General features: G+C 39.7%; 1 protein-coding gene across 1 annotated transcript; it reads right to left on the bottom strand.

The window, feature by feature from the left end:
* Nucleotides 1–4,321: 4,321 nt before the first annotated feature.
* Nucleotides 4,322–16,299, bottom strand: afg3l2 (AFG3-like AAA ATPase 2). Its single transcript, XM_047027797.1, has 17 exons — nucleotides 16,064–16,299; nucleotides 14,760–14,859; nucleotides 13,996–14,076; nucleotides 13,741–13,883; nucleotides 13,478–13,630; nucleotides 12,917–12,991; nucleotides 12,642–12,766; nucleotides 12,218–12,491; nucleotides 11,829–11,966; nucleotides 11,019–11,172; nucleotides 9,288–9,395; nucleotides 8,662–8,787; nucleotides 8,464–8,574; nucleotides 7,970–8,085; nucleotides 7,319–7,519; nucleotides 6,947–7,141; nucleotides 4,322–6,851 (listed from the first exon to the last, which is right to left on the bottom strand). The coding sequence occupies exons 1-17, from the start codon at nucleotides 16,151–16,153 to the stop codon at nucleotides 6,609–6,611; spliced, it is 2,433 nt and encodes an 810-aa protein (XP_046883753.1). The 5' UTR covers nucleotides 16,154–16,299; the 3' UTR covers nucleotides 4,322–6,608.
* Between the last annotated feature and the right edge of the window lie 387 nt (nucleotides 16,300–16,686).

Here is a 16,686-nt window from a genome sequence, read left to right as displayed (position 1 = left end):
TTCAGTGTAATTCAACACTTTTGGTGCTATACTACCGAGTGAAGGCTTTCTTGTCCTCTGCTGTCCACACTTTTTGGATACAGGAGGTTAGGTCATTACTTTGAGATTGTTTGAAATGATGCAATAAATTAAAATAGACATTTTAAAATAAATGTAAGTTCTACAAGTATGAGTAAAAGTCCAGTAAAAAGAGAATTTCCAAAAAAGGATGGTGTCTTCCTGCCTTTTGTCATAAAATAGGACGGGGAGTAGTAGTTGTTGGCAATGGGATTACCCCCCCCCCGACCCCCCCCCCCCAAGGATTCACCATATCTTCATCCACCACAATGTCATAAAATGTTTGATACTTACTGTAATTACACTAGTTTAGAGACAATCCTGAACACATGATTGTTACAATAGTAAGGGACGAAGCATTTCCTGTCCAGATCAAATGATAGGGATTTAAGGACAAAGGAGGTCTCCACCAGTCAAATCTGCATCTCCCTCCGTAGATAACGAGACTTAGATCATTGAGATAAATTCAAGCTGAAAGGGATAAAGGGCGTTATACATTCGTCTTGTCTGACTAAAACACTCCACCAGAAGGGTGAACAATTTCAAAGGTCCAGCTTTAGGTGAGGTCTAATAAAGAATCCAGCATGTAGGTTTAATAACTGGTATGTTATTAGTCAAAAGTGTTATGTTTCTTTGCAAATAAACATGTTAATGTATAACCCTAGTCAGAGGCCCTCTAGCGACTGAGATGGCCATGACATTGTCTGGCATTGTGAATTGTTACTTTCTGTGTGTAACAGAGGTGTGTGTGTGTGTATTTGTGCTTATTCTAGATGTGAACTGCTGTCTTTGTAATGTGTTTCCATGAGACAAACCCAACCTATCATCACAGTCAACCATCAAAATAGGATCATATTTTGTGGGTATGTGAGTCAAAGACACAAAGAGAGATTGTAGACTTCACGGATGTGCAAGCTGTCCACCCATTATTTTTTATGACTGGAATTAAGTCCTTCTTATGTCTCATGTGAACTGTACTTTCAAATGGTAAAGTCATGGTAATAATAACGTAAACAGATGGCGAACCATAAGGGTCCCTTTTGAACACAGTTCAGACGCCACTTCATGTCAAGACCACATGAGCAATTGTACAGTAGTTTCATTTTTAAACATATTTATACCACTCCTAACTACCATAACAGCTCGACAGTGACTGCTACTGATTCTTTGTCAATAATTTTACACCCTCGTGTTTATATGCATTCAAATCAAGAATGAAGGATTGACAATTATAGAAAAGTCATGTCCTTTTCACCTTAACGTAGAGGCTCCTAGTGTGCTGCATGTCTGCTTTTAAGAAGACAAGTAGACCTGTTCACACCAATGTCTCATCCCTGCATTGAATGTGTCAGAGGTTTTAGGTTGATATGAAAGAGATATAAATTCTATTAAACCCATTTTATGAGCCAACACTTCAGAGGACATTTAAGTCTACATTACTCAGTGTGATAATAACAGCTCATGAAATATTCATGATTACACTGCTCAAACCCACCTAGCTCCATGATAAGATGCATGTGCCATTTAAAGGCTATTTTGGAACGACTACTGCTGGAGACATAGTCACACATCCCACTTCCAAACTACACTCTCTTCACGTGTTCATTCTGGAGTCTGTAATGCGTGAGCATTACTGGCCAGTGTTCAGTTCTTCTGATTTCATGGCATAGATTTTACTAGGTTTGTATGGCTCTTATACAAAGGTTTCAGTTTTGTTTTACATGTAGGACACTAAAAGTTTGCTTGCTTGATGTGTTTGTCATGGAAGATAATATGACCAAAAATATCTACAGTATATAGACATATGAAAGAGGTACTGGAGAAGTTGTTGGAGCTTGTATGTCCAAGCAGCCAGTTAGTCTTCTCTGCTTCTTCACATCTTAAGAAACCTGTACAGTAGACAGAAGATTCCTGAAGATTACCCTAGAGTTTCACCTTCTACTTACGGCATCTTTCCTATAGAGTGGACAAATGCAGCTATGCTTGACAGAGATTTTGATACAAAGTACACATATTTGTAGTATGTAATGTACAAGGACAAAAGGTATTATAGACAGATACAATGTCAGCGCATGTTTTAGACTATTCTTTTGGCCTGTCTGCTACAACCTACTTGCGTATTTGTGTATGGAAAGAACAGAGAATTATGAATGCATTTGATATCTGTCAAGGTTAACTAAAGAATAGTGACAAATGGATACATCAGGCTGCCAGGAAGTGTATTCAGTAGAATTAGGTTCCTTTGCGTTTCAGTCCTTTCTACCGCTGTCCAATTTTTTCTGATCCAAAGACACTTGCTTTCCTGATGGCGTTGATCTGCTTGGTGAGGAATACCCTGAGTTTTAATTAATATAATTGAGAAATAGTGGTGTCTTAACTCCAGCTCACACAACGTCCCTTCTGGACCAGCTATGCTAATCATATTAGACCAAACACAGCTCTTTTAAGCAGGGTTTTAATGATTTATTTCTCTTGAATCCACATCGATGGATGTGTCACTGGTCTCTGGTGGTGCAGGATTTCTTCCCTCACAGGGGGTGGTGCGATGAGTTGAGCCAGAGCAGGTACTCCCTTCCTTCCCACCCACCTTCCCTGTGACTCACTCTTATCTGGAGGGGGGGAGGGGGGGTGCAGGGGAAGAGAAGTAGAGAAGTGGTAGATGAATCGGCATGTTTGGGTAGGTGGCTTGGCGTGTTTGAGGGAAGGACAGTATTTGCACAGTTCACTTTTTTCTTTTGCTGTCACGTTAGTCTTAAGAGTACAATATGTTTCTCTTCTCATGACAGTGTTTGGTCTAGTTATCCATTTGCATCAAATTGCTTAAATAATACATAATTATTTGTAGGTTTTTGTACTAAGAGTATAGTACAATAACAGCTGTTTCTCCATCAATTCCTGACACTTTAGATAATCTCGTCTTTGAGACCCGCAGTATGTGATTCCTGAATGTTGTAGGCCATTCCCATAAGAACCGAGGCTAGAGGGTGTATTTCTGAAGTAATGCTTGCTTATGTTTGGTATGGAGAACAGTTCAATCTAAACTAATTTAAACCTTCATAAGATAACATTCAAAGTACAAGATAGCATTCATTACTCTATCTGAGCATTGTAGCACTTTTTGTAGCTTCTGACCACAGCAAATCCATCTGTTCATGTATTTGAACCCGGTAAACCATGTAACCCGACCTCATGTCATCTGATTGATTGAATACAATGTTATACAATGAAATACTTACAATGTTATGCAACTGTAATAGAATAGCGTAAATGCTCCATCTGCAACTAATTAGTCTTATTTCTCACCCTGTAGTTGAGTCATGAGATAAAACACCTCGCAGTGCCGACACGTGTTTTTCAAGCAAGCTGACCTTATATTCATACACAGCTTGAGTAGGCTCCACAACAGTGATTCATGATACATCTGAATGATGTAATGCTGGGGTGCACAACTCAGGCCATCCAATCCCACAATCCTGCTGGGTTGTATTTCCTGCGACACAAGGTTAAATAAGGAGATGTGTCCAGGTAATGTGTCTCAAGAAGAATTCAGCTACATCGAAGCACCCGACGTTCCACAAAATAGTATTATATAACTCGGATGCCACAGTCGTTAAACGTAATGAAAATATCAGAGAAAGATTATTAATACACACCGAAGGCATTGCCACTGTGAGGGATCTCTATAAAAACTGCTTTCACAGTTATATCCCAACCATAGTTGCCATGGCAACATGGCAGATGGCAGGTAACATGAGGGGGTGATTAACTGTGAGTTTGTTTCAAACATGTACACAGATAAGTGAATCAGCATTGACAAGGAACCCCTTTGCTCACTTCATACAGTAATTTCCTTAAGAGATCCTAGACATTAGATACATTAGATATAGACCTAAACATTAGATACATGTGGTTTTGGTTTTTAGCACCATTTCCAGCTACATTCAAAAACTCAACTGTACAGTATATGTTTACTCTACTGTAAATCGCTCTTGTGACAAAAGTATCTGCTATATTATAACAGTGCCTTGACTGTCAAACATACTGGTTTTTCTCCACTGTTGAAATGGTCTCCTCCAGACTCTAGTGTCCAAGCACTGGTGTGTTTTTGGTACGTCATGTTTCCACTACTCAGGGTGATTTGAGGACTTCTGGCAAATAGGAGCAATAGGCAATAGGACAAACACCTGTTATAGTAATGTATAGTATAGTCAGTGCAGGAAGTTATCTACTTTTCTGTTATTAAATAAATCAAACTAAACTTTGATTGGTTTAGATTGAAATATATTTCAAGTTTAAAAACCAATAGATCATTATCACAACCGAACAAACTCCACGTTACATCACAAGTCCTACAGAGCGAAGGTGCTACAGAAAAGCAATCATTAGACTGATTTTTATTATTAGTGATATCCAGATAAGCTGTGGAACAGCACACACTTAAAGCTCTACCAATGATATTAGTGAACAACAATTTGAGTAATTTAAGGGATAATACATGATTGACAGTATTTCTCCAGCAGCTTAAGCATTCTGATACTGGAACTAGTTTTGGTAGTCTGCAGCCTTTCATTAACTCATTTCATGTGTCTTGGCAGTAACAAATTAACGTTTTTGTAACTATTAGGCTGTTTTAATTGCAACTGACTCATTCCTCAGGCTGCATGTCATCAAGCATATTCATGTTACCTGCTGTCCCAGGATGAAAGAAATGGTACCATGAAGGATATGATTGTATATTTTTTTTCCAACCCCACAACCTCAAGCATATCATCCATCAAGTAACAACCACTTTTCTCCCACCAATAGGGAAAATAATGTAAAGGGGGGAGATCATTAAATGATATTTCTACACAAAAGTATATTATTTCTGACCAATGCAGCCTACTGATTGTATAAACAAAATTACTTTAATAAGTGGATTAATCAGCAATTTGTGTACAGCATTGTACAGTATTTAGCATTTTTATAACAGACGGACTGAGATGTGGATAGAGACAACCAATTTAATGTATTTAATTTTTCAGTCAGTGCGCTACATTGTTTTCACAAACATTTTGTATTTAGTTCTAAATTCCTCTTAAATGGCCTTTTCCTGGTTTGTTTTGTTTTATTTGTGCCAATGAGAAGTTTGTTCTGGTAAGATGTGCCAAGTGCCAAGTGGAATGACTGTCCTATACATGTTTAGTAGCTGACAGCAATACAACTTAAAAGACTACCTTCGGCACTCGCCTTGTGCTATCCACATGTTGCGAGAATCCGTACATATGAATTTCATATGCCACATATCTAATTTTGTACACAGTATCCTACCTGTTTCAGATCCGTAATTTGAATGTTTGAATTGGACCATAATGGAGCGTCATGGGAGAGGGTGTCATCTCTTTATGGTGTCCTTGCTTGCTTGTTTTTTTTCTCCCAATACTCTCCTTTCCTTGTCTCTTTTCAAATATTTTGTGGTAGGAAATGAATGTGAATGAACAAGCAGGAAAAAATTATGGCTGCATTTACACATCAAGCTAAATCAACTGTAACCAACAGAAGAGAAGGAAGCCTGCCCCTGCTAACAGTGAAGGCAGTAGAATATCAGGAGGAAGTGTTCTTGTAAAACACACCCCAAATGTAAAAGATGGCAGTGTGCAGATATAGCTTGTCACCTGTTCTTAAATGGAATAACAGTCAGAGCATAACCATCTAGCCCCTTGCCCCCACTGTAGGAAAACCATCTTTGAGGAAACAGATTTGAACAGAGCACGCCAAAATAAAATAACATAACTTAAATCAATGGTTGACCTTAAGGTGAATGAGAAACATAAGCTTTCTTTCTCAGAGAATCTTGCAAATGAATAAATAACAACTTTTTTGTCCCAAAATATTATTTAGCTATTGTAATATATTATTATTGTATATTGTTGTGCTGACTTAACTGACTTTATGTTATTGATACCCAAGCAAGCCTGCATGTCAAGAAGCAGTCACTGAAGAAGAGTGTTACAGTTAAATCGCTTTTTTGTATAGTAATGTAATACATTTGAGCTGATTAGCAATTTTGTACATTGAAATTTCCTGATATACTTTAAACAGTTTATTGATAAGACTGATGGAGTTAAAACAAATAACTGTGGATTTCATTTCAATGTTGTTTTCATTTTAACGAGGTCATCAAGCTACATCATCCTTTCTTAGTCAGAAATCCTTTGCATTATTTATAGATCTTTATAAAGAAAAAACACTCTTGCCCACTGCACCCTAACAAGTACCATTACTAAACTGGATGTATTTTATATATTTTTTTCTCATTAGGTGTTTAAGGACCTCTCCACCAGGACGCTTGATAGCACCCAGGGCAATATTTTGACAATATAACCCAGGTACAAGAGGCGGGCATTTAACGTTGTCACATTCAGCGTCCTGATTCAGCATCCTTGAAATAGATCCAGAACACTGAGGAAACCATCAAGACTGGCCATGGTGAGGTCTGCCTGATGATTCAATCTACCATGTCTCCCGCTTTCCATTTCGCCACACCATAACCCTCCAAGAGTCCAGGAAGTCTAGAAGGGCATTCCTCCGGAGATCTGTCGTGCCACCTGCTCCTCTGTGCTCTCCTCTTTGTCTTTGTCGCGCTCCCTGTTCCAGTCCTTGAGGCCCTCTGGGAGGGAAGTGTCTTCATCCATACCCCCCGTTCCCTCCACAAACTCCTCGTAGGTGGATTTCTCGGCAAATGGACGAGGCCCCAGCAACTCAACCATGTCGTCTTTGTTCAGAACCTCCTTATCAAGCAGACGTAGTGCCACCTAGGGGTAGGAAATGGTATGGATCAGTATTGTCTTTGTATGTGTGTGTGAACAAATAAAGAGTGGAACAGTCACCGATCCCTCTTTTCCATTACCTTCTCCACGTCTGTCTTTTTCTCAGACAGAATCTGCATCGTGCGCTCGTAGGCCTCGTTGATGAGCGAGCGCACCTCCGAGTCGATCAGACGCGCCGTGGCTTCACTGTATGGCTTCTCCAAGACCATCTCACCCTGCCGGGGCAAGTCAAAAGACAGGTGGCCTACCTTTGCGTTCATGCCGAACTGCACAATCTGTGTAGATGGGTCAAAACAGAGATGTTTCACGTTGTGTTGCTTTATAATTCCAAAATATGAAGAAAGAAAAAGTGCATATTTTAATAGTGAAGTTTAACTGTAAACTGTGAACATTTCTCGGTTTGCTATGGAACGTGGAGCTAAAGGATGACACAGTCTGTGCACATTGCAGACCTGAGCATAGGCACTTTGGGTGACCTTCCGCAGATCGTCCTGGGCCCCTGTGGTGATGCGGCCAAAGAAGATCTCCTCAGACACACGCCCGCCCAGCGTCATACACATCCTGTCCAGCAGCTGCTCCTTGGTATACAGGTACTGCTCCTTAGGCAGGTACTGTGCATAACCTAAACCTTTCCCTCTGGGAATGATAGACACCTGGGAAGAACAACAACAGTACACTCATAATGACATAAAAAGGTTAGGTCCACGAGCCAGACCCTGGGTATGTTGTGGCCGTAGTAACTAGCTTTTCTGAGGTATTCTCATCCATACCAAATAAACGTTGCATGGCACTGGAAGTATTTGTTTAATTGGCTTCACAGCTATTTTCCGAGGCAGCTGTATGTTTGTTACATTCCATTTGTCTTTGGAGACTGGTGTGGTGTGACACCATGACAAACACAGCTGTCAGGCAGTCACTGCGTCCAAAGCATTTGACACCTCTAACACTTATTCTACTCCACAAACTATTTCACTTTTACCGTCACTGTATGAAGTGCAAATCTAATACTGCCAATGGAAATTCCTATGATTTGGTCAGTTTAAGAGAATCAGGAAGTAGATATGACTCCAGGTCCACTGAATGCCTGGGCCTGAGTGGCCTACCTTGAGTAGAGGGTCTGCATGCTCCAGGTACCACCCGGCCACAGCGTGGCCTGCCTCGTGGTAGGCCACTGTCTTCTTCTCTTCTGGCTGTAAGACCTGGGTCTTCTTCTCAAGACCTAGATGTTCAAAAGCCATGAACAGTGTGTGTGGAAAGACATCCTACCACAGATCTTTGCTGTGAAAGGACAGGGTTTCCGGCAGCACTTTTTAGTTAAGGCGGCCGCCTAAGCAACACACGCCTGCCACCTTAACTCAAGTCAAAAAATAATAATTTTAATAGCGATATCCGCCGTGTTACTCTCTCCTGTTTCCTCCCTTCCATTCCAAAACACCATTCTCCCTTGTCTGCAGACCGCATTAGTCTATCGCACTAGTCGTCGTCCCCCGCCCCCCCGGTCTGACGGCAAACCCCACCCTACCACCTTAACTAACACATTTTCTGCGGGAAACCCTGAAGGATATTTTCCTTGTGACAGGTTCTAGCTCATGCTCACCTCCGATCACACGTTCAATGGCCTGCTCGAAATGCTGGTGATTGATGGCTTCAGACAGGTGGCGAGCGGCAATGAGAGCAGCTTCGTTGCACACATTAGCAATATCAGCACCTGATGAAATATGGGAAACCATAAACACGGTCATTGCTTAACCTCAAATTCGCGTCACCTTCGAAGATGGTAGCTGTGTATGCATACCAGAGAAGCCAGGAGTTAGGGCAGCCATTTTTCTGGCCAGAGCCTCTTTGTCCATCTCCGGATCCAGTTTTAGGGGCCTCAGATGCACTTTAAATATTGAGGCTCTACCCTTGATGTCAGGGGGACCTGGAAAAATATTCATCACCTTAGTAATTTTCATTCTCCAAACATGAGGACCTAAAAATGTATGTTACAAGTATAACTATAGTAGTAGACAAAATGACAACACGACTGGATGTGGTATCTGTGAATATCTGATCATCAACAAAGCCTCTTAGTATATGGCATTTGTGTGTAAGAAACTTTACCCAGAGTATCCATGATCAAAACAGCAGAATGTTAAGATAAGAAATGGGTTTGAGCGGTTACACAATGATGTGAGAATTTTAAGAGATTAATGTCGATTTTTTTGTGTCTTGGTTCAGGAATCAATATCCCTTGGTATCCTTGTACTCAGAGACTTGCATAGATAGTATTGTTTGAGACAGAACAGATTGGTTGATAATCTTTTCACTTTTAAAGCCCTCTTAAAGTTATGAGATAGTTGTTTAGATGATAACTTTGACTTGTAATCAGACTGGACAATGGAGAACAATAATGTAGATATAGAACTGTGATGTGTGTACCAATGTAAATCTGCCTGTCAAAGCGTCCAGGTCTCATCAGTGCAGGGTCTAAAATATCAGGTCGGTTGGTGCCAGCTAATACCACCACATTGGTTGCAGTGTTGAACCCTGAAGAAGAATTAAAAGAAATATTGCAGTTACTTAATATACAAATGTTTGATTACAGGTGGCATATTAGTGAATAATTTAACATTTCATTAACATGAAAAAACAACGCAAACTAACTATTGCTTTAGTTCTACTTTTTAATATATATTAAGGCGCAATAGAAGAGTAACAGCCAACTCAACCATAAATTGGTAAATGAATCTCAGTTTTATGATAATATGTCTCACTATTAAACCATGCTCTTCATTTGTCTCAAACGTTGCTTATGAAGCTGTAGTACATACTAGGGATGGGCATAATTAATCGACGATCGATTATCGATCATTAAGAATTTAGTCGATAACATCATTTGTTCATCGATAAAACTAATGCGTGTTCTGTTGCGTAGTGTGAGTCTTGAAGGATTGCAATGGATTTCGCTATGTGGCAGCAATTAGCTAAACATTTTACCAAATGAAGCCAATGTTTGGAAAAAAACGTCACAGGCCTACTCAATTACCAGCGAGTTTCCATAGCTATTTCAAAAGTAAATATGAAGAGGTCACGGCGAAGTGTAGCGTGAGACCATATTGACAAAAAAATTCCTTTGTTCACTGCCAACACTGCAAAGCTTAGTATAAATACAACTCCTCCACGACACAAATGATGTACCACTTGAAGAACGTACATCCGACCCTGGTTAGTGGCGGTGCATCCTGCTCTTGGTGCTAGTATGGCACGGAGGAGCTGCGATGCACAACGAGCAGAGAAAATTACCCAACGGATCTGTAAATCCATCGAGATGGATATGCTACCCTTAAGTATTGTTGACGGCGAAGGTTTTTATGAAGCTTTGTTAATTAGCCGGAAAAAAACGAGGGTCAGTTGTGTTTGAACACAGCTTCTAGCTGTCGGCTCCGCTTCTAGGAGTTACAGAAATAGTTGTTTTTCTTGTAATACCTAGTAAGGGGTCCCATTATCGTCCACCTAGTTCTCGACGCTCGTTAGCAATGTTACCAAAATGTCGTTATACTACAAATTAAAAACGTTAGGCCTATGTCACAGCATTATACTTTAATATATAGATACACACCTATATTATAACATTCCGGTCTTGAAATCCAATCCGGATATGCCTAGAAATGTTACTTTCCTGATTTTAACAGTTAGCTAGGGGGTCCCATTATCATCCACCCAACCACTTTCAATGGAGAATTGTCAGTTTGACGCTGCGGAAGGCAGATGCAACACATACGGTTTGAGAGCGTAATTACACACTCAAATCTCGAAGTAAGAAGCTGTAATTTGGTGTGCAATATAATAAGATGTGTACATATCGATGAGTTACTTTCTTTCGTTGCTGCTGCATATTTTCTTTAAGAAATTAACGGAAGAAACGGTTGTGGACGATAATGGGGCCCCGAACGTTGGAGATTTAGAGTGGACGATATTAATAGGGCCCTTTACACTACAGATCTCAATGCGGAAACACGCTGTGTTTTTTCTATTTTCACTGCATTTTACTATAGCCTATAAATTGTGAATTTTAATATAAAAATTTCAATGATTAATCGAAAATCGATCGTTAATTCTCCCGACGATCGATTAAGACAATTTAGTCGAATGCCCATCCCTAGTACATACCATCCATCTCCACCAGCAGCTGGTTCAGTGTGTTCTCCTGCTCGCTCTGGCCTCCAAAGTTCCCTCTTCCACGCTTGCGTCCCACAGCATCAATTTCATCAATGAAGAGGATACAGGGCGCATTTTTGCGGGCCAAGACAAACAGGTCTCTGACCTACAGAGAAAGAAGATGATAGTGTTAGGCAGCTATGATTTGCTCCACAAGGCAAAGGCCCTCTGCGAACAATATACCTGGTGCACGAAACCAAGTAAATGACGACAGTCTGCAAACCAAATAGTAATGTGCTTTGACATTAAAGCTACAGGTACTAAAAACAGCAAAATACTTCCTTAAAAAACACACAAAGAGTGATATTATGTTGAATATAGTAGTATAGTAAAATGCCATTTGGTTTTGAACCTCTGATAAATCTATTCATCTACCCTGTGAAAGACGAAGTAGGAACAATCCGTTTTTATTGGAATTATTAGTTTGACATTCAGAAACATTTGAGATTCCTAGGTAAACCATGGAACAGACCCCATTGTGGTCCTTTTAACAGGTTCAGTAGTTCCAACTCGAGATGTGCTATAATAACCTACTTTAAGTCTGTATATTCCAAACTCTGTATTACAGACTCTATGATATATAGAATATAATTATGTGTTGGACATTACAAAAATAAACTATTCTCTGTTTAAAGCTTGAATAGACATTAGCTCATCATAACCCTAATAGCAGTTGACTCTCATATCTCTTTTGACTCTTAGTTTTGGCCATGTTTTTTCATTCATGTGTGCCTAATTATTTGTTTGGAGTTGTTTGCTTACCCTGGCAGGGCCTACGCCAACAAACATCTCTAAGAACTCTGAGCCATTGACGGTGATGAAAGGGACGTTGGCCTCTCCAGCAGTGGCCTTAGCGAGGAGGGTCTTCCCTGTCCCAGGTGGTCCTGTCAGAATGGCACCCTGGGGAGACACAATGAAGAGCTTGACATCATCCCAAGTTTGCACAAACTTGCTTTCTCACCAAGATATGGTGAAATAAAGTCTAAACTGAAAATTCAACCTCTGGATCAGATTTTAAGTGGTAGGGCTACTAATGAATAATCGAAAAGGAAAAAAAATTATCTAGAAAAGGCCTTCATACAAAGACAAAGACTTCATTTTCAGACAAACATGCAATAAAAAATAAAGCTTGCTCTGATCTTTTAACTCACTTTTGGAATTTTTGCACCCAGATCCTGGTACTGCTTGGGGTTCTTCAAGAAGTTCACAAACTCCATGATTTCCATCTTGGCCTCCTCACAGCCGGCCACATCTTTGAATTTGATGTTGATCTCATCCTTGATCACCTTGGCAGTGGTCTCGCTGACACTAAAGAGACCGCCCATGCCTCGGCCCGGTCTGCCCGGCCCAGCAGGCCCCCGTCGTAGCATGAGGAGCAGGAAGCCAATAATGAGCACGGTTGGGAGCATGCTCAGAAGGAAGGAGCTGATGGTAGAGAGGAGAAGAAGGTCGAATTTTCAACAGAGATACAAATAACATGTAATACCAGGTAGGTATGGACGTTTTGTTTGCCAAATTTGAATACAAAATGTATTAATCCCGGATAAAAATTATAACCCACACTCCCAATCTTACCCGTCACTCTCTGTGGAGTAGACCACTGGCAGGCGATTCTCACCCTCAATTCCCATCTCATACTGTGAAGTCTCCAGATTACGCTCAAATGTATCTACGCTGCCGATATTGAACCATACATATTGCTGGGCACAAAAAAAAAAAATTAGACACAATGGTTTTGACGTGTTCTTGTTTGCTTGAATAAAAAAACTGTCACTGGGACCTCCATGCACATTTTATTTTTATAATGATTTAATTTTGGTTTTAATAAATTTTCTAAAAGGAAACCTTACTCCATCAACAGGAGTCTTCCCGGGAGAAAACACCACTTTTACATAGCGCTTATTTACAACCTCCAACCGATCCACCTGTGGAAAGAATGACCTGATGCTTACATGGTGGCTAAATTCTTTCAGTTCCACAGCAGGTTTGGGAGACTATAAATGTTCGGTTTCACGATGACACATTTTACCAGTCAATTTGAGTGTGGCACACAAACATACATACAAACAGGAGGACCAGAGAAGCCTTACTTTTTTGCTTTCTGTGTGGTTGTTTATTTAATTATTAATTCTAATTCAGAGCAGCAGTTCATTATTTTAGTGTGTGTAGTGTTCATTTTTTTACTCTGTAGCACTTATCACTGCAGAGCTATCCAACTGGTAAAGAAATAACATTTATACTGATTTACTATTATATAAGAATATAGTCCTAATTTTTGCTACAATGACTATCAAATGTACACTGATGGCTCAGGCCTACTACCATGTAGACACCCCACTATATATCTGACCATACTGTAGTTTCCCACACCACTTAATACTGCCATGATAACATAAAATCAAAATACTTACCACTCCTTTTGAGAGGTAATTATTGACAAAGTCTTTCCAAGTAACTTCTCTTCCCCCATCACGAAAAAATAAGTAGTATGTGACAACTGTCCAAAAGACTGTCCCACCCAGGAAGTACATACGGAAATCTTTGTCATCCCATGGCACATCACCCTGTGGATGTTGGTTTAAGAGAAAAGGAGAATGGACAATGCCTACCAGTTAAGAAATAGTATGTATATTTTTTCTTTTTCAACCATTACATTTTTGGTTTAATTTCTTACCTTCTGAAGCCGGCTATACCAAGTAGATTCCTCCTTTCGGCCTCCTCTCTTTCCTCCTCCACCTGAGGCACCTCCTCCCCCCCCACCAGCTCCTCCTCCACCGGATTTCTCTGTGTCTTTCTGTCCATTGACTGGCTCAGCCTCTAAGTAAAATCAGACAATGTCACCGAATTAAGTTCATTATGCAATATACATTTTAAAGCATGTGGAATGGAACTAATTTGGTTTTGTATTGCAACTTCCAAGCAAAATTACCTTTGGGTGTATTTCCACTGGATGTGTTAGGTTCGCTACTCTTTGGACCATTCTTAGCTTCAGGAAAGTACTTTTCAAAACCTAAGACAAAAAGTAATAAGAAATGGCACAAACTATAACGTTATATTACCTGGACGTTAAGAATCAAAGTCATCAGTGATGTTGGTCAGAGCAGACAGGCTCCACTAGGATTCAGTGAAAATGGAGTGGTTGGCTATTGACTTTGTTTATTAGAGTTAATATTCTATCTTTATTTAGGTTATGTTTATCAAATGATTCGTCTTTTGTATGAGCTAACACGGTGCATTGCCAAACTGTTGTCATTCACAATTAGATGGATTTCTACTCAGAACAATAAACTTGTAAATAAGCAGATGGCTATTCTGTTCATCTTGCACCATATTGCCCAAATTAATGGGTTGCATCATTGAGTCGTATTGGGGTTTATACAGTATGTTGTCAAGCGATTGACTATAAAATCAGCATAAACTCGTATGGGACTATAGGCAAAACAGTGATCTTGTCAGATGTTATAAGTTAATGGTTAAGGTGTGCACTTTGTAGTTGTGCGATTGACTTGTGTTCCGTCGAATTCATAGCCTAATACAAAACTAAAATGGCAAACTGATGTAAACAGGGGTGCATACAGCCAAAAACATTAGAAAATATCAGCATAATCTTACATAAATGTATTAATATGAATGTTTACATTGTGCATCCTTAGACAAGATGTTAAACTAAAAAGGGTAAAAACAAATCCATACCTTTGGGGGGTTTGGAGCAAATGCTTTGATAGGCACCTAAGACCTTGGCAAGTATAGACCCTCTTTCGATTGCTATTTGGGCATCAGCATAACTTGAGACCTATTGGGGGAAGGATCAAGTAGTATCAAACATATTTGTTAGAAGTAGGCTACTACATTTTTACTATTTAGTATCAACTCAGTGGTTGACGGAGTTGTCCAAGATGAGAATCATTGCTCCAGGGGCATATCCAGACAACCACTGAAATTAAGAAAATGTAAGCAAAATAAAAATATCAAATATAGTCTCAAATCTCAATTTTTCAAGATTCCAATACACTTTTCAGCACAATATAGCTAATCCAATATTGTATGTGTATTGTCTCAGTGAAGATTATTAGGCTATATTAATGACACATTTCTGGACAGAAAAAATAAACAGATACATATCGAGTTCAATACGTTTTGCACTTTTATTAAAACTAGACTAAAAGTGGATAAAGAAACTCTAATGTCTAGCTGGGTTAACCAATGGTGGAGTATTGTAAATAATGGGGTCATTCAAGGTTATTTTTTAATTTTTGTAACATAGCCTAGAAGCTATATGAAATTTGGGTAATTTGTCATCCTTATTGCATTGTGTGACACATTCTAGAACTAAGACATCCTGCAGTCTCGCAGACTCCTCCAAATTGTTGGGAGAAGTTGACAAGCACACGACCACAAAACGACCTAAAAAACGAGCTGTACACCAACAATACTCAAGTTTTCCTGTTTCATGTCCTCCTCACTAGGTACACAATGACAACTATAGTTGTAACTTGCCAACTAGGTTATCAATATTGCACTCAATTCTCTTCTACAAGCTACATGGCTGTTCCGAAACACGTTCGGTCACATTAAACCCATTTTAGAAAGCGAGCAAGCTACCTGGTGTGGAGGAGGCTTAAGGTAAAGAAAATTAAGTCTAACATTAACCAGCTAGACACTGGTTAAATAAAGTATACATGGTGATGTTATGTATTGTGCTGCGTATTATCCAACAGGAACGTCGTCATCAAAGTCATACAAGCAGGCCTGAAAAGGCATGTTGCTAGCTCTGCGTTGGTGGTGATGTGATACTAGAGCAGACATGACTTTTTTCGTGTAATTAAGTCATGTTAAAGATCCAGAATCACCAGCTTCACCCTGGCTAGTTGTATTGATCCATTCACCGGCCAAATTTCAAGAGCATACTGCGAGAAAGCAAAGTAATGGTCAGCAGGCATGCTAACGCGTTAGGCTAGTGTGGTGGTGCTGTCAGATAAGACTCCAGTGCAACTTACCAGTCGGGCATTGCTTGTTACGTTTGGAGGCAGCAGAACTTTGAAAAGATTCCTGCAACCTCTTGACAAGCGAAGGTATCCATGGGCCATTCTGACCGTAGCTAATATTAATAGCTAACGTCAACAGAAGTTTTAAACGTTCATCAAAACATAAGGACAGGACATCTGATGATCTCTCCCATTCCATAACACCATACACACGCCATCTTTGCAGTCGTCTAAATCTCCTGAATTACGTAGCTAGTTTACTTCTTCGCTGGATTGGCCCTAGGCAGAGCATTACAAAACTCGTCATCATGGACCATTTGCATTAAAGATGCAGACCATGGTCTCCGGTAATTAAAGAAGCATGTGTCTGAGACTGCTGCAAAGTGTAGGCTACCTAAGGAACAATTGTGTTATGGGTCTATTGGCAGAGAGCACCAAAAATAATCCGAAGTCAAGGAATAATACGTAAAAAATTGCAGGATGAATATTATGAATATTATTATTATTGTCATCCTCACCAAATAAATTGGTGGTCAAACTAGTGCATACTTTTTTGGCATAGTATGCAGGACAGTAATATTTTCATTTACTATTATTACATTTCTTCCAAGGACAACATCATGAATTTCATTTAA

This window comes from Hypomesus transpacificus, chromosome 10 (genome assembly GCF_021917145.1).
Source record: "Hypomesus transpacificus isolate Combined female chromosome 10, fHypTra1, whole genome shotgun sequence".
Lineage (NCBI taxonomy): Eukaryota > Metazoa > Chordata > Actinopteri > Osmeriformes > Osmeridae > Hypomesus > Hypomesus transpacificus.
The sequence above is the reverse complement of the archived record's forward strand: the minus strand, read 5'-3'. Positions and strand labels throughout refer to the sequence as shown.

Coding starts and splice junctions, on each gene's coding strand:
- afg3l2 (XM_047027797.1), bottom strand. CDS start 16,153: ATGGCCCATGGATACCTTCGCTTGTCAAGAGGTTGCAGGAATCTTTTC. Junction 8,575..8,661: donor CCTAACTCCTGGCTTCTCTG/GTATGCATACAC, acceptor ATATTTCATCAG/GTGCTGATATTGCTAATGTG. Junction 7,142..7,318: donor CCCAAAGTGCCTATGCTCAG/GTCTGCAATGTG, acceptor CCATCTACACAG/ATTGTGCAGTTCGGCATGAA.